Source organism: Mixophyes fleayi, chromosome 12 (assembly GCF_038048845.1).
Source record: "Mixophyes fleayi isolate aMixFle1 chromosome 12, aMixFle1.hap1, whole genome shotgun sequence".
NCBI classification, from domain to species: Eukaryota; Metazoa; Chordata; class Amphibia; order Anura; family Limnodynastidae; genus Mixophyes; species Mixophyes fleayi.
Genome location: NC_134413.1, coordinates 23,225,934 through 23,244,800, shown reverse-complemented (window position 1 = coordinate 23,244,800; position 18,867 = coordinate 23,225,934). Strand labels below are relative to the sequence as shown.

At 40.5% G+C, this 18,867-nt stretch overlaps 2 protein-coding genes across 2 annotated transcripts; one reads left to right on the top strand and one right to left on the bottom strand.

Annotated features, from left to right (window-relative positions):
* L3HYPDH (trans-L-3-hydroxyproline dehydratase) lies at nt 1-8,464 on the bottom strand. Its single transcript, XM_075192771.1, has 5 exons — nt 7,861-8,464; nt 5,931-6,100; nt 5,623-5,745; nt 3,681-3,818; nt 1-2,486 (listed from the first exon to the last, which is right to left on the bottom strand). The coding sequence occupies exons 1-5, from the start codon at nt 8,342-8,344 to the stop codon at nt 2,361-2,363; spliced, it is 1,041 nt and encodes a 346-aa protein (XP_075048872.1). The 5' UTR covers nt 8,345-8,464; the 3' UTR covers nt 1-2,360.
* Nucleotides 8,465-8,595: 131 nt separating this feature from the next.
* JKAMP (JNK1/MAPK8 associated membrane protein) lies at nt 8,596-18,841 on the top strand. The gene is made up of 7 exons (XM_075192772.1): nt 8,596-8,698; nt 9,734-9,825; nt 10,744-10,898; nt 13,255-13,461; nt 13,709-13,890; nt 15,269-15,345; nt 17,401-18,841. Exons 1-7 carry the CDS (start codon nt 8,695-8,697, stop codon nt 17,617-17,619), a joined length of 936 nt encoding a protein of 311 aa, XP_075048873.1. The 5' UTR covers nt 8,596-8,694; the 3' UTR covers nt 17,620-18,841.
* The last annotated feature ends 26 nt before the right edge of the window (nt 18,842-18,867 follow it).

Here is an 18,867-nt window from a genome sequence, read left to right as displayed (position 1 = left end):
TTGGAGTAAATATATTTTTATTTCAATGACATTATACAAGGAAACATGGACAACAATAGGAAGAAAACAAATACATTTTTGAGATGTAGCAAGAGTTACATTCACACAAATAATACAGCCTTATCAGTTTAACCCAAACTTTAGTTATTTTCTGCAGAGTAGAGCTATAACAAACATGTAAACCTTTATACCATATTTTGTATAGTTAGACAGGAGAGATGATTGGTTGATTATAAAAAAAACAAAACCAAATACAAAGGGAACCTTCTGGAGTCACGTGTATCTCCTGTTTGTCTCCTCTAATGCCAGCACTTATAGATCCAATATAAATGTGATCTAATAACCACTATTCGCTCAGGTTTGCATGCATCAATTATTGTGGGCCTGATTCAGACCTTTATTATCCAGTCATCGAGGGTCCTATTGATGTCACAACCAGACAATGCTGTATGTTCTTATTGTAGTTCCAGGAGCCTAGCAAAGTCCAGGGGGCATATTTACTAAACTGCGGGTTTGAAAAAGTGGAGATGTTGCCTATAGCAACCAATCAGATTCTAGTTATCATTTATTTAGTACATTCTACAAAATGACAGCTAGAACCTGATTGGTTGCTATAGGCAAGACCTTCACTTTTTCAAACCCGCAGTTTAGTAAATATACCCCAGGACTGTAACTGTCTCTGACAGCAAAGGTCCAGCGATGGAGGCTCAAGCATGACCACCATCTTTAATGGACGTTTATAAAAGGCTCATTGATAGGATGGAGTTATGGTACCACACCCATGAGGTCATCAGGACTTTAATATGATCAGAAACTATTCTACAGGACACGGGTTCTGTGCATGCTGGTCTGTCGAGAACCAAAGCAAATGGTTCTCAATAGATGTACTGTACAAGGCAACAGATGTACTGTACAAGGCCTGCCAGCAACGGCCTGGGTGTACAGCACACTTGAAACTGCATGTGGACCACCAGGATGTGAATACGCCTGAATGGGTATGTGGAAAACAATTAAATATAAGAACAGAGTGAATTTAAACCGGTTGGATGAATGAACTTTGTTTCATACAGATGTGCTTATGACACTACAATACATGTAATATATATCCACTAGTATGTTTCCCTTCCTATACATGTGGGAGAGGCTACGAAACTAAGTATGTTATTAATCACCGCTAGCTCTCAATTAGTGGATCTGTCATTAAAGGAAAACTCAAGGCAAACATTGAAAAACTTAATATACAAACAAATACACTGAGAACATACTACTCCTTTCCCTGCATTCAACTTCTACAGATCATGCTCCTTCAGGTCCCCTACACCTCCTCTCTACAGATCATGCTCCTTCAGGTCCCCTACACCTCCTCTCTACAGATCATGCTCCTTCAGGTCCCCTACACCTCCTCTCTACAGATCATGCTCCTTCAGGTCTCCTACACCTCCTCTCTACAGATCATGCACATTCAGGTCCCCTACACCTCCTCTCTACAGATCATGCTCCTTCAGGTCCCCTACACCTCCTCTTTACAGATCATGCTCCTTCAGGTCCCCTACGCCTCCTCTCTACAGATCATGCTCCTTCAGGTCCCCTACACCTCCTCTCTACAGATCATGCTCCTTCAGGTCTCCTACACCTCCTCTCTACAGATCATGCACATTCAGGTCCCCTACACCTCCTCTCTACAGATCATGCTCCTTCAGGTCCCCTACACCTCCTCTTTACAGATCATGCTCCTTCAGGTCCCATACACCTCCTCTCTACAGATCATGCTCCTTCAGGTCCCTACACCTCCTCTCTACAGATCATGCTCCTTCAGGTCCCCCTACACCTCCTCTCTACAGATCATGCTCCTTCAGGTCCCCCTACACCTCCTCTCTACAGATCATGCTCCTTCAGGTCCCCTACACCTCCTCTCTACAGATCATGCTCCTTCAGGGGTCCTACACCTCCTCTCTACAGATCAGTTATTTTCCGCAGAGTAGAGCTATAACAAACATGTAAACCTGTATACCATATTTTGTATAGTTAGACAGGAGAGATGATTGGTTGATTATAAAAACAAAACAAAAAAGAAAGGGTGCCTTTAGGAGTCACAAAAAGCTCCTTTTTGTCTCCCCTACTGTATAACACTGCTGTATAGTGACTGAGAGATATAGAAAAATAGTCAAATTGCAGTTATATGTAGGTTATATTAGTATAAACAATGGAATAGATATAAAATAACTAAGCATGCGTTAATAAGTAACTGTTCCAGATTTACCTACAGTAAGATAGTTTTGAGAGCTTTTTCCAGCAATGGAAGGTCATTAAACACATTGTTCCTGTGACTTTGGAGGCTGAACAATCCAATATGTGTCTTGTTATTTAAGCAGAAATCCATCTTTTAGTGGGTCCTCATTCTCCAGAATAAAACTTGATGTACCGGTGTAGTACCCCTGGCCACAGACTTCTACAATCACTGCTTTGTAGTCGCCAAGAACAGTTTCCTGAGAGAAGAAATAATTGCATCATTAACAGACAATGCTATGTGTGAAATGTATACTATACTCCATTCATTCCAATAATTATTTATTTTTAAAATGCATCTTGTTTGCTGTTTTTGTGGAGGAGGAAGAAGACTTGTTCTAGTAGTAAGGGAACTACTTGTACATAAAAAGCTCTAGCAGGAAATGTTGTTCAATACCCAACGCAGTTTGGACTGGACGGGGCTGGGACTGGGGCTTTCTGCATGATCCTGGCGACAGCTTAATAGTGTTTTTATTGTTCTGCAAGACATTTTTTTCTCCTTAAAAATGTACCCACCCTCCCCCAAAAAAAATAAGCATCTGTACCAAATCCTAAGAAATAGCCGCAATTACTACCAAGCGAGTTCCTCCACCTCGTTTCCATGTGATCAGCAGCTGCAGCGACATCCAGTTTAGTGCCACCTAGGGCTAGATTTACTAAGCTGCGGGTTTGAAAAAGTGGGGATGTTGCCTATAGCAACCAATCAGATTCTAGCTGTCATTTTGTAGAAGGTACTAAATAAATGAAAGCTAGAATCTGATTGGTTGCTATAGGCAACATCCCCACTTTTTCAAACCCGCAGCTTAGTAAATCTAGCCCCTTGTGTCTGAAGCTGCACTCACAGGTTGTGTCATCCAGTGTTGCAGATGCATATGGGAGACAGCATCTGATTGGACGTCACTGCCGCTATGACTGCACGGAGCAGTTTCAGAGAAAAGAGTTAACAGCGGAGGCATTCGGTAATGCAAGCAGACATCTTGTTTGTTAGTAATTGCAGCATTTTCTCTTCTAGGACACGGGAAGGGGTGGGTTTATTTTTATTTATCAGTATTTTTTTTATTTTTTTTAACACAGGAGTTGAGTTATATGCACTATTTTTTGTGATCCAAAAAAATAAACAAAAATGATCTGTTAAAATATACCTATCAGTAACATAGATACTGAAAATATTTTATGGATGACTTTTAAGATGATAGTATTTTGATATTGTAAAATGATGAGCTACTGAAAACCAATGAGTGAGCACTGTCTCCCGTGACTCCTACGGACCTACACACAAAAACATTTAAAAAAAATGTAAAAAGCAGGATGTCCTTGCTGCTACATTATAAGCCACAAGCTGCTCCGTTCCACAGGTGCTGAAAGAAGCATTCTACATATTTTTTGTGCAATACCTTAACTGCTTTTCCAGTGAACAAGGAATCCGTGGCACCACTCTTAAAAGTCCGTGTTTGTTCCAGCTGTATTAGACCTTTGTGGTATTGCAGAGCAATACGAGCAGTCACACCGGAACCGGTAGGACTGCGGTCAACCTGATACGAGGGGAAATAAGCATTATCTCATCATTTTTTAAGTGATTGACAGAAAGAGCATATCCTAAATCAGAAGAAACTGTTAATTCTTAAAAAGTATAATTTGAACAGAATCCCAATTTCTTTGGTATGTTTCCAGCACTTCAAAACTACTAATACATTAAAAACATAGTTTCATTTACTCCTATAGAAAATGTCACAAAAAAAGTGATGCACTAAAACAATCTAAATTGTATTTAAATATTGACAACTGTGAAAATAGAATACAATACCAAAAAATAATATACCAAAAAATAATATACATTATAATCTGTACAAGGCATTTGTTTCTAAGGAGACTGCAAGCTTATTACTCAAACTCATTTTTGCACTGAAGGGGAGTATTATTAGCTGTGGCTATCCACGGTTCTCTGCTGTGTCGGACAGTGGGGAAAACAGAGCATACATAAAACGGAGACATGCAAAGTGGACAAAATAAGTGCACATGTGATAAGAAAGCGTAGAGATGGCCCAGCTCATGAGAGAGAGAACAGTCTAGTGGGAAAAGGGTGAGTGTAGGTCACAGAAGAGACTGGGACAGTTGTGAGGGTCTACCAGTGTGAGCAGTATATATGAGAGCATTTCAAAATTTGATGGCTGGGGGAGAGTCGGATATGGGGCGTGGTAGGAATTCCATAAGGGGGGAGCAGCACGGGAGAAGTCTTGTAGGTGGGAGTGAGAGGTGGTTACCAGAGATGAGGCAAGGCCAGAGGTAGATCTAAGAGGGCGGGAGGGAGAGTATTTTGAAATGTAGAAAGGGATAATGTTGTTGAGGGCTTTATGTAATACTTAAAATCCCTACCCTCCGAATATGGCACCCAGCTGAAAAAATATGGGACAAAACATGCACAAAAGATTTAGTAGAGTAAATATACTTTTTTTCAGATATATTATTCCGATCACTAACAATATGTATTTTACATGCTTACAATAACAGTAAAATAATAAGGTTTTATGGTATAGTAAAGGAGTTAAGGGGAACTGTCTGCGAAGACTGTTGTGCAGAGTATGCAGTATCTTATATGATTGGTTGCAAGTTACTAGCCAATCAAGTAGCAATACATTTTTTTTATGTCATCACTATCTTGCCCATTCATGACATAGTTACTGAATACCACAACATTACTCTGCTACATTACAAATAATGTTATGCTTTCTAAAGAGCACTCGCCCACACGCAGCATAAGAAGCTACTTTAATAAGCCAATATAATTAAGAATGCCGCCCCCATCAATTCACTAAGTGCCACGTGAGTATTGTTAATTCCTCATGAATATTGGTTGTATACGGCCTCAGTGGTGTTATTGGCTCCTAGTAAATTGAGAGGTTGCATGCTCATGCATATTGGTACGGCCACAAAATGGTCAATTCACTGTTAGTTGACAACGTGATTTTTAACAGCCACCTACATGACTATTACCATTTATGTATATAGCGCCACTAATTCAGCAGCGCTGTACAGAGAACTCACTCACATCAGTCCCTGCCTCATTGGGGCTTACAGTCTAAATTCCACACACACACAGAGACAGACAGACTAAGGTCAATTTGTTAGCAGCCAAATAACCTACCACTATGTTTTTGGGAGTGTGCGAGGAAACCGGAGCACCCGGAGGAAACCCACACAAACACTGGGAGAACATACAAACTCCTCACAGATAAGGCCATGGTCGGGAATTGAACTCATGACCCCAGTGCTGTAAGGCAGAAGTGCTAACCACTAAGTCACGGTGCTGCCCACTAATAAATGACAATTATATAGTACCTGGGAATCAGCAAACACACAGATATTGGCTGTGGGTTCATCACTAAAGGCGTCTTTTCCATCAGTTATTATAGTGCCATACAAGAAAGACAGGTCTTCGCTGTCTGGATGGATGATTTTAACCTGCAAAACAGTTCAGAAAGTAAATAAATACATTACAAATGGACGGCAAGTTAATGTTATTTGTATTATTTATTGAGGGATGAAATATTAGTATTAATGTTAATATACAGAATGGTTGCTAGGAATAGCCAAGTGCAGCGAGACAAGGCGTGATAGTGTTGGTAGGAGCAGGCAGTGTACTCTACCTGAGCCTTTACAGCATCTGTCACAGCAGCTGCAGCAAGTACTATATCCCTTGTTCTTGAAGTGCAAACGTCCAGGCCAAATTTCTCTGCACTAACAAAGGCATAGAATGCTCCTCCATATGCAATATCCACAACTACCTTCCCATAGCCGGGAACATCAACTGTAACATCTGGGTGCATAAAATATCAGGAGAGCACATTTAAAGGTCTGTTTCAAGTTAGGTTTTATACTGGTGGAGATAGCAACAAGAATAGAGATCTATAATATTTGTATTATGCTTGGCATAGTTACCAGTGTCTAATACTAGAACCCTATTTCAGAAATGGGATCAGAACAGACCCTCATAAAGTTTGTCTTGTAATTAAATGTAAGATGCTTCAACAGCATCAATGACCACAGTGTTCACATTATTGTGTCCCAGCTTTATATACTATGCAAGCAGAGCAGCACAACAATGCATGTTATTTATAGTAGCGTCTGTCCTCCAATGCAGGGACTGTACTATATATTTACTGTGCTGAGAGTGAACACTGGAACTGTAGAATATAATACCTAGGGGTCTATTTAACAAGCACTTTTCCTGTGGTAAACCTCCGAAAACAACAGTTTTCAGGGGTTTACCGTGAAATCACTATGTACTATTGAAGCATCGCAGCAGATATCTCAGATATCTGCTGCTTTGCATTTCCTATCGTTTTTCTGAGCACTCCCCATAACAGTGTATGGGAAGTGCTCAGAACCGCTATGTATGAGAGTTTATTTAGAGAAACTTTTCTCTTTTTTTACATGTTAATGTGCGCCATCTGAAGCTGGCTCCATCTGAAGCTGGCGTACATTAACATATCTGAAAACTTTCGCGCTGTCCAGCTCTGCTCTGAAGAGCAGAGCTGGACAGCACATGTGTGGAGGAATCATGTGATCCCTACCTGTCAATCATCCTGCAGTTTGCCGGCCAGGATGTTACTGCGCATGCACCAACTATTCGGTCGGTGCATGCTCACTAACAAAAAAAATAAATAAAAAGAAGATCACTGCTGTCTTGAAAATTGAGAAGAGACTGCGATGATCAGGTGAGTCACTTCTCAGGGACAGCAGGTTATCGGCACTGCTGTCCCTGAGAAGTTTTTTTAATACATAGCCGTTACTTTTCAATCCTTATCAAGGAGATAAGGATTGAAAAGTATCAAGTCAAAAAAACTAAGGGTCATAAATAGACCCCTTAGGCTGATAGTAAAGACAGGGACTCTATTATATATTCCCTGTGTTGATAGCAAACCAAATAACTGAAGAATATATTTATCTATTGCTTGTCCAGAGCGTAAAGGAAGAGACTGCGCTATTTATTACCTGATGTAACACTTTAGTAACTTGTGCTGATGGTAAAGGAAAAGTGTGCAGTATTATTACACATGCTGACCCATGAGACTGGATATGCATTATCTGTGCTGAGAGTGAAGAGACTTATTAGGGTACTATAGTATTTATTACTTGTACAAAGATGAAGTCATGAACTAGGGTACAGTAGTTATTGCATGTGCTCAAGTTAAAGGTGAGTATTAAGGTACTGTAGTATTATTATTATTATTATTTTTTATCATATGCTGAGGATAAATGTGGGTATTTGTGGCAGCTCTGGGTGAGCACCCACAATATTTGTTCTGCCACTAACCATGTTAATGCATAGCAGTTTTCATTCATAGTGTAGGTGGGAGCAGAGGCCAAATAGCCATCTGTGGGCCCCAGTGCAGTAAAGCGGGGAGGAGGGAACCGGGGCCCACAGATGGCTAGTTCCCCATGCAGCGGGCACTATTATCTCCATAGGCCACAGTGCACCGCACCTGCAGCACCAATGGTAGTTCCACCACTGGGTTGGAGCAATGGGAGTCCCCTATGAATGTGGGTACTGCAATATTGTAGTATTATTATTACCGGTGCAGAGGGTGAAGGCCGGGACGCTGTGGAAGCGCACTTGGCCGCTGCGGCCCTCGCTGTAGGAGACAAAGGCCCGTACTAGACCGCAGGGGCAGTGTATATTGACCGGGGTCTCTGGACTCTGCGGTTCCACCAGCCTGTAGTCCACTGCGAAGCGCCCCAGGGCGATGACAGCGTGCCCACACATGGTGCTGTACCCGGCATTGTGCATGAAGAGCACCCCCAGGTGGGCCTCGGCCTCTTCACTGGGGACCAGCAGCGCCCCGTACATGTCCTGGTGCCCGCGGGGTTCCAGGATCAGCAGCCTGCGCACCCAGTCCATGTTCTCCCGCACCCAGCGCCTCTTCTCCAGTATCGTGCTCCCGCTCGGTACCGGCGCCCCGCTCAGCACTATCCGCAAGGGCTCCCCGCCGGTATGCATGTCCACCACGGACAGTACCGGGCCATCGTTAGGCGGCAACCGCAGCTTGGAGACCGACATGACTGTCACCTGAAGACGGAGTTAATACACTGTATGCGCTGAATCAGTGGCGGCCATTTTTGTTTCGGGCACACGGTTACATACTCCGGCACGTGAAGGGAAATGTAATAATATGTAATACTCGTCTATCCACTAAACATATTTATTTGTAATAAGCTAATTTATGCAGTTGCGATCTTCACTGGTGGTTTGTTTACAAACTTTGCCCAGACTAAAAATGGCCGCTTCGCGCTTTATGTCCCAAGAAGCCCAAAAAGTTGTAGTTGGTGACGTCACGAAAACATCCGCAGAGCCAGACCCGGAAGTGTTGGTTATGTCTGCAGATGGGAGAGCTCTGACCGTGGACCCTGATGGGTGAGTGACCACCAGCTATACCCCAGCCACACGGTTATAACGGTATCCAGCTTCTTATGGTCAGGAAGAGAGTATACATACAGGACACATATGGGGCATTGACAATAAGGTGATATGTGGTAAATAGACAGAGACCACCAAGGACTGCAGTTTTGGGGTAGGAAGATTTTTTTTAAAAAAAACTTATTTGATCGAGAGAAACCCAACCAAACTTTCAATGAGGATTTACTGCCTCCTGATTATGCATTACACAGAATACAGACTTAGATAAGGAACAGCTCGAATTTATTTAATTTATGTGTTTTTCAACCTTTATGACTATGAGACAGTTACTTATAATTGCATAATATAGCAATATATTTCAGCATTTTTATCTATCTTAAAGGTAGTCAACACAAGGGTCTCTAGCTGTTGTAGAACTACAAGTTCCAGGTACGCATCCAGGGGGTATATTTCCTAAACTGTGGTTTTGAAAAAGGGGAGATGTTTGCTATAGCAACCAAGCAGATTTTGGTTATCATTTATTTACGTTCTACAAAATGACAGCTAGAATCTCATTGGTTGCTATAGGCAACATCTCCACTTTTTCAGACCCACAGTTTAGTAAATATATCCCTAGGTCTTACTTTCACACGGAATACTGTCCAAAGAGTACTATATGGTAGATGGAAGAAGGTTCAAAGCACTAAGGGTTTATTGTTTTGTAGACAAATCTACATCATTGTTGCAACAGTTATATCTGTATGCTAAAGTCTGTTTTAGTGAAAATGAAGTGGAGTTAGAGCTCCTAGTATCTCATACTAAACATTGATATGTCCATTAGAATCTCCAGCTCCCAAGTAGAAACAACCTAAATAAGGCTCCTTTTTCCATCAGATAATTTAACATAAATAATTAGCAAATCTTAATTGGCAGTTGGGAGATATGAATTGTAAATGTGTGTGGTTTATATTTATTATAAAAACAAAATGTATGTTCTCTATTTATATGGAAGTTCTGCATGCCATGCTTAGTAATGTTCTGTGTGATTTTCAGCTGTGGATACAGGGAAAACGTGCATTGGCCTTTACTGTGGAAAACCTGTTCTTTTCTCAAATGGATCAAATGAATCCTTTGGAGATTGTGGGGTGAGTACACGTAGTGCTAATATTTCCGAAATGTATTTATTATTCAGAGCTGATTTACAGATAGGTGACTTGTTTTGGTAACACCCATTAGATAGGGTCTGTTTTGCTGGATGCAAGAAGTTTACACCTGTCACATCTCAGATCAGGGGGTAAATGTATCAAGCTGAGAGTAAAATGACAGCTAGAATCTGATTGGTTGCTATAAGCAATGTCTCCACTTTTTCAAACCCGCCGGAAAAATCTCAGCTTTAAAAATGTACCCCCAGATGTTCAAACTGTCAAAATAATTACCAATTGCAATGGAGACCATATATGTGTCTTGCATGGATAGATTTACTTATATGATCTGCATACCAGAAAACCAGATATGTGGCAGGTTTGGCTATTCTGCCACAAATATCCAAACACATGGATGACCAGTTTGATCATACATATGGTCAATTTAGATGCAGATACAGTCACTTTTCATTCAGGCTAGCGTATATCAACTTTTGAGCGTATATCAACTTTTATTTTTGATACTTGTTCCTCTACTCAACTAACAGAAAAATATTGGTCAAACACTTTCTGATGCTGGTTGTCTGAATAGGTGGTATTACCTATAAAATTCAGATGTTTCATTTTTTATGAGCAGCACAGTGGCATAGTGGTTAGCACTTCTGCCTTGCAGCACTGAGGTCATAAGTTCATGGGTTTTCTCCGGGTGCTCCGGTTTCCTCCCACACTACAAAAACTTACTGGTAGGTTAATTGGCTGCTAACAAATTGACGTGTGTGTGTGACCATTGTGTGTGTTAGTTAGGGATTGAAGCCGTTGAGACGACAACAAAAAGCAACTGGTATTATATACAATGCAACATCAATTTCTGCAGTAGAGTACATCATAAATATAAGTCTCTTTTGTTATTCTGTCTTCAAGGCTTGCCCACGAGGCCAAAGGTCTGATCCTAGCAGTATCTGTCGGCAGTGTACAGAGTCTCCTGACCTCTATGATTGGCTGTATCTGGGGTTCATGGCAATGCTCCCACTCATATTACACTGGTTTTTCATTGAATGGTATTCTGGTAAAAAAAGGTAATAGACTTCTTGTAATTTTATTTTGTTAGTTAATAGATAATATTTATTATCTTTATTTATACTAAATATTTGGAGAGAATACAGGGAATGCAGAAGAGTTGAGCTGAAGGCAAATAATGTATTGTTACTTTCAATTTGTTTATGATACAAAAATGTCAGTCACTGTGTATGTAGCATTGATTAAACTGGTCCTGGACAGCACAGAGGTGTTGGATGCAGAGAGAGACGCAGTGGGCGGGGCTCAGATATATATGAATACCTGGGATCTAATACCTCCATGTGCTTAACGGGCTTACTGTATGTTTTACAATTACTCTGTGTCAATGGAAAATGGAAAAATACAGTTTTCAGGGAGATTTTGTTGCTAAATAACAAAACAATATAACCCCTTAGAGTTTCCTTTCTTTTTATATGCACCCCACATTTAATAACATTAATTATTATTACTGTTGATTTTAAAGGCACTACAGTGCTCCGCAGCGGCAGTGGGAGAGACAGGACATATATAAAATAGGGACAGTCGAGGTAAAAATATAGGGTTGTGAAGGAAGCTTAAGGGAGAGTTTACAATTAGTGGGATTGTAGTTACTTAATAGCTGCAGAATAAGAACAAATAATTAGAAATGCACACATTCTTACACAATTGACCCAATCGGACAATTTCAGACACAAAAACTTGCACGGATAAATGTTAAAAATAAAATAAAATAATAATCTGTCTCTTAATGCCTGGTCCTGTATATCCTGCACACAGGGCCGGTGCTAGGGTCCACGGCACCCTAGGCATTTTTAAAAAATCGGCGCCCCCCCCCCCCGCAAAAATCGCCGCCCTCCTCCCTCCTCCCTCCTCTCCTTACCTTGTCTCACCACCGCCGCCTCTCTGCTCCGTCTCCTCCCCTCCACTCACTGACACTAGTAAGTGGAGGGGAGGAGACGGAGCAGAGAGGCGGCGGTGGTGACAAAATAGCCTCTTCCCCCCTCCCCGTCCATCTGAATGCTGTGCGGCGGCCGTGACAGGTATGGTCAGCGGTCGCCGCACAGTTTTAAAATATTTCAGAATTCTGTGGCGCCCTCCAGAGCCCGGCGCCCTAGGCAAGTGCCTAACCTTGCCTAATGGGAGCGCCGGGCCTGCCTGCACAACTCCTATGTCATAACAAAAAGATGCATTTATAAATGGATTTTGGCTTCGTAATTACTATAAGATTTGGACGAAGGCAGCATGAATACATAGCACCTTCCTGGAAATTCACACTATTACTGCTGCTAATGTGAATTTAAGGAACATAGAAAATACATCAAAACCCTGATTAAAAATAAAACAAAATATTTCAGTTAATAGTCAGCCAAGCTGGCAATTGTTGCCGACTTCCACTTTTATAATTAAGATGTACTAAACATAACACTACAAATACCATCTCTAGAAGGTCCTAAATATCATATCCACCCCAGCATTTATTAACATCAACAGAAGTAACCCTAGTTACATCAAAGGCATAGTGATAATCAGCAATAGTATAATGTTCTGGTTATAATCTATCACTGTTTCTGCAGAGCAAAGAAGCATAAAAGTAGAAAACTATTACTAGAGGAGATCCCTGAAGCACACGTAGTAGTGATGGGGCTGGGGAGGAGGAGGGTATAAACTGGGAATCAGAAGAGGGTTATATGGTAAAGACGAGCAAGTAACCAGCAGGTATAGGGTAGGTAGCTTGGGAAGTCTGTATGATAATGTGGGAGCCCCCAATTTACTAAGTGCCATATTGTTCACCCCTAGTGGTGTTAAAATTTTGTTTTCTACTTGGCTACTCTGGCTATAGCAATCAGAAACACAAATGGTGTCTTTTTTTCTTTCTTTTTTTTAAATGAGCTTTTATCTGCTTTGATTCCCATTTTATGGTACTGCTATGCCTTTTATCATATCGGATCTCTGTGACTTTTCTTCCTCAATAGTATGTTGCTTTTTCTTTGTGCTACAGCTGTGCTGTACTGATTTCATTGTGTTTTGTAGGCTACTGAGACCATCTTTTCGTGTGGCCGTAGGTTTGAATCATAGGCTCCTGCTCAGAAACCCTCCATGGGACCAGTTACACTTGTCTTAATATTGCTTAGAGAATGCTTACTTTTATTTAATATGCACAAAATATGTTTAGTTTTTAACTGCAAAAAGCAATTGGAGAAGTGTATCCTATATGGTGTAATCAGCTGTGTATATCAGCTATTTAGTACACTGTAAATTTTCCAACGTCCTGTGTATTTTTTATATCTGACTCTTACCAGTATGTATAGGTTTTGGGACATTTCCAATGTTGCACTAAGATTATATTGTTATTGAGGGCGTGTTGTGTCTCTTTAGTTCCAGTGCACTTTTCCAGCACATCACAGCCTTGTTTGAATGCACCGTAGCCGTCCTGATCACATTGCTTGTTAATGAGCCCGTCGGATATCTGCACGTTCGCTCCTGTGGAGTGGAGAAGCTTTCTGATTGGTACACGATGCTGTATAATCCCAGTCCAGATTACGTCAACACTGTGCACTGTACTCAGGAAGCGGTCTACCCCTTGTAAGTATATCCACTACGGCACACACTTTACATTGTTTGTTTATATCGGGATCAATGGCATTATCTGTGAGCAGTGATGTCATCAGTTATAATTATTCAGTAATGATGTCACTCCTCCAGCTTAATAAAATCAAATTCTATTAAAGGTTTCAAATACTGGTGGATGATTTATTTTATTAATAAAAATGTCTACTTTTATTGTAAGAAATCGGGGAAGGCTTTCATAACGTCTTGTTATCACCCACAGATACACAATCGTCTTTATTTACTATGCATTCTGTCTGGTGTTAATGATGCTGCTCAGACCTCTCCTAATAAAGAAGATTGCCTGCGGCCTCGGGAAGTCCGATCGTTTTAAAAGTATCTACGCAGCACTTTATTTTTTCCCAATCCTGACAGTGATCCAGGCGGTGGGCGGCGGATTACTATGTAAGTTACAATTGGATTTGCTTCACTCTAACCTGTTGGTGAGGGTCATACTTTAATTGCTGCTTTGGAGCTTTGTCTTTTATGAACCATATTATTATTATTATTATGACCATGAAACCTAATATAAATGGTGGGTAAATATAAAAAGGCATCTTGTAATATTTACAAAGATTTGGAAAGATATATATATAGAAGTTTCCACCATGACAAAATTTCCAGCTTAGATAATTTTTTTAACTAAAAGTCTGGACCTGAAAGATCAGCAAGAAGTCAAGAATATAAATTAGCGGAATAAAGTTATAATAAAACAAGCGCCTGAAACAGTGGGTCCAGTTGAATTGCAAGCATCCCTGTAAGAATTATTTTGAAGCATTTACCCATAACATTTTAGACCTGGTCCTTAGAGGTGTGGCACCAGCGTGTAGCTGGAGAGAACCGTCCCCCCCCATCTCTTTCACTGAAATTTCAGCACGTGACCCCAGTCACCGGTTGTGCACAAGCCTAGTTAAGTGAGTGTACGGATCAATTAGTTTCTTCTGAGTAGAGAGTAGTCTGGAGAGCTCTTCAGAGGTGAGGTCCTGGAAGCATCAGAGTCCCATCCTGGAGAGGCCCGGAGTCTGAGTGCTCCTCCCAGGTAGTGAAGGACTCCTAGTGCCTTGACTTTACAAGATGATAGGAGGTGCACATCCAGGACAGCAAGGAGTCAGCTGAGCCTGACAATACACTGTTTAGAAGGATGAGAAAATAGTAGGTTCTTTTCCTTTGTCCACAATTTTGGATTCTTTTCTCTGGGTGACATCAACTAAACCTTTTAATAGAGGTTTCCGGTTACCCACAGATTGCTGACCAAGGGGGATAAGAGTAAATGAAATAATGCATGTAAAGTGGAGGCCCCTGTATGACATTTCTATAGGGACACCACAATTGTGATCCCTACTGTCACAGTCCTTTAGGATGATACAATTAAGAACTAGAGCTACTGCCATGGTCGTGGAATAACTCAGGTTTTAGCGTGCAGCCTACAGGAAGTCACTGTAAGGCGACTTTCTTTTTCTTACAAGAAATTGCATCCTTGCGCTTGTGTATAATTTACTTGTTGTGACGTCAGAACATACTAATTTTACAAAGAGTAGGGCTCTTTCCATGTAATTAAATAATATTCCTATGTAGTGTGTTATGATGCTTCTAGATAGCACCAGATTACAGTCTGTTCTTTGTGTGAACTTACATTATGAGTCACATAATTTGTCATTCATTATTCATGGCATCCCACCTCTGTCACCGGTATTTATGTATGAACGTACAGGAGCCAGCACGGTATAGAGGGGGGTTCTCTATCATTTGTCATCTGATTAATTCTTTCTTTTCATCTTTCAAGATTATGCCTTCCCGTACATCATTTTGGTATTATCATTAATAACGCTGGCTGTGTACATGTCTGCATCAGAGATCGAGGTAAGAACGCAATATGAGGTTTCATGTCTGTGTCATTACTACGTACTTTGTTATTACTATAAAGCACTGCAGATAATAGCCATGGCTTGACTAAGATGTCCTTAGTCACCTCTCATCTTAGCAATCTCCTACCGCTAGTCACAATTGAGATTTTTAATGTATAGCATAATGATATTACATGGAGCACAGAGCTGTCTATCCATAAAATATTTTTTTAAAGCTCGTAAATAGACAGCACAATAACCTTTAATTGACTTGTCATTTTTCCTGATTATGTGCAGTTGTGATCTAGTGTAAAGTCGCTGTGACTGTCCATGTAAGGGCAAGTATTGTTGTCCTGATCTGAGCTTGCACATATACCTTGTTAGTTCTTTCCTTACTTGGGGCTAGATTTACTAAGCTGCGGGTTTAAAAAAAAGTGGAGATGTTGCCTATAGCAACCAATCAGATTCTAGCTGTCATTTTGTAGAAGGTACTAAATAAATGACAGCTAGAATCTGATTGGTTGCTATAGGCATCATCCCCACTTTTTCAAACCCGCAGCTTAGTAAATCTAGCCCTTGGTGTTTGTTCTGAAAGAATTTTGTTGTGGATGCTTGAAGTCTCTATCACATCATTTTACTGACTAATAATCAATCAGAAAATTGCAACAATGTACATCAGGACCAGCATACAGCTCTAGGTAGAGTTTCAGGGAAAATTGTCATGGGTGTAAGAAGATAATTCTGTTGTCATCAGTAACACGTGGCTGCTCAGTGTCCCTGATAACAAATTGTGCAACCTTCCATACATATTATTTCACTAAATTCCCAAATTTCTGGCACCATATTCAGGAATGAGTAGAAAAATGCTGAACACATATTAACAGGCCTCCAGGTGGTTCCACTGTTCTCTCTGAGAAGACAACTTTGTGTGACTCAACTGGAAACATACCCTGATGCCCCATGATTGGGCTGAATAACTGGGATTTGCTCTTGTCTGGCCAGCTAAACCCTTTCAGGGTTATTAAGCTTCTCATTATTTTGTCCATTGTTTAAAGTCTATCTGTTTATAATGGTGGCCCGGTGTTTTATGTTATGTACTTATAACATTAATACATGTATTCCTGAAGTAAAACTATACCCGATCTATAAGTAAGGCATTTTTCCACCTTTTTCTTGAAATGTTTGGTACAACTTTTTTGCATTTATCCTTCTGCACAATGAGCTTTATTTATTTGTATATTTGCAATTCTTAGGATAGAATCCTCAATACCTCTTCGGACAATAATATAGGATTATATCTATCAAACAAAATATTTATCAAACTTAGCGATACCAATGGCATTTTAAGCAAGGCATTCTAAGTTGTTTTGTTTTTTTTATGTATTGTTGAATCTTTGTATTGTTTTTAAAATAAGTAGCCTTTCCGTGCAATGTATCGTTAATTAAATAAATCAGGAATTCCTGGCAGCAAACTGGTCTTGGTGCAGCACGATGGCTTAGTGGTTAGCACTTCTGTCTCGCAGCATCGGGGTCATGAGTTTGATTCCTGACCATGGCCTTATCTGTGTGGAGTTTGTATGTTCTCCCCGTGTTTTCATGGGTTTCCTCCCATACTCCAAAAACATACTAGTAGGTTAATTGGCTGTTATATATTGACTCTAGTCTGTGTGTGTGATAGGGAATTTAGACTGTAAGCTCCAATGGGTCAGGGACTGATGTGAGTTAGTTCTCTGTACAGTGCTGTGGAATTAGTGGCGCTATATAAAATAGCTGCTGATGATCGAACTTCCTTTTTGCAGGTATACTTCCTGTGTGTTGCCAAAAGAGCACCATATGCTTCTCCTGTTGTCATTTGTATGTACTGTACTAATAGGACCCAGCCCCTCTGATAGAGTCTATGATGTCATGCACAATTGTCATTGAACACAAAACGTGACTAGATCTGAGGATCAACTTGTTCTGTGATTCTTCTTTTAATTTTCATGTACCTTAAGTTTACAATACAACAAACAGAAAGATGCATTGAACGTGAATAGTGATAATACTTTGTTTTTTTTTTTTTTTTTTTCAGTCTTTCAAGGATCTTCTGGTGAGGAAGAAGCGGCTGGTCGTTCTCTTCAGCCACTGGCTTGTTCACGCCTACGGGATTATCTCCATCTCTAAAATGGATAAACTAGAACGGGACTTGCCTCTTCTCTCATTAGTACCGGGACCTACTCTCTTCTACTTACTAACTGCCAAATATACGGACCCATCGCGAATACGTCTGGAGGAAGGCAGTGGACATTAACTGCAAGAGCAGCCCTGAAAGAAACCCCCACCCCAGAAAGCCACGACGTTAGGACTGAGACGTATCAGTATTTCTGGACGTGACTAAAGTGCGCCAGTCACCTACATGCAATGGAGACAGCCATTTTGTGTGCTCAACTCATAGTTATGAGTACACAGCCTATGAACTCACTAGGAACCAGTGACTTTAAAGATTACCTGACACCTACAGACAGTGGAGGCAGACATTTTGTGTGTTGAACCAATATTCATGAAAATGCAGCCTATCAATTCACTAGGTACCATGTGCTTCATGCATTGTGATGTCACTGGTAGCTAGTGAATTGATGTCCTCATTGTCAGTAATATAGGTTTAGCCTATAATGAGTGTGCGGGGGACACATACAGTTTTTAATAAATGTTGTCCCTCCAGCTGGCAGCTCCTCCCCTATACACTGGCAGCCTCTCTACCCGCAGCTGGAGACGTGTGCCCTAATGACATCATTGCGCCAAGACACTTGCCTTGAACTATGAATAGGTAACCGGTAACTTTCTGGCTGCAGTGCATGCTGGGATGTCAAGTTTAGCAACAGTCAGAGAGCGACGGGCTACTTAACCCTGTTTTATAACATTGTGCGAAGGTTTAATATTGGCTCTAAAGTAGCACAGAACACAAATTAAATAATATAACCTTGTTAATATGCAGTCTTCCAGGACTGCAATATCTGTATTGTGTATATTGAGAAAACTTATTGTGGACAGAGGCTTTTTATCCATATTGTGTCTTCTCAACCTTTGTAAAATTTAATATATTTATTTTTGAACTTGTGTTTGTTTTGTGTATACATGAAGGTAAGTTAATGGGATTTATTTGTTTTTTTGTTTTGTTTAATACATTCATTTCTGTAATATACATTTTGTTTGATCTGTCCATGAAGAATAAAACCAGCTTCAAGGATTGGGTGTAGTTTTTCCAAGTCGGTGAGGTTCAAACTGCACCATAGCAATAAGTATTTAAGCACATAACATTTGTATGATTATTATCTTTAGAGCTTAATACTTGGATAACATTAACTGTATGCAATACATTCTAGACACAATGTACCCGATTCATTAAGGAAAGTAAAGAAAAACAAATGGGTAACTTTGCACCTGGGCAAAACCATGTAGCATTGGAGGGGGAGACAAATTTAAAATATGATGGCAGATTTATAGTTTGGGTAAGGCATGTTCTAGAATCTAGATCAACTTTTAAATTTCAGCGTGCAAA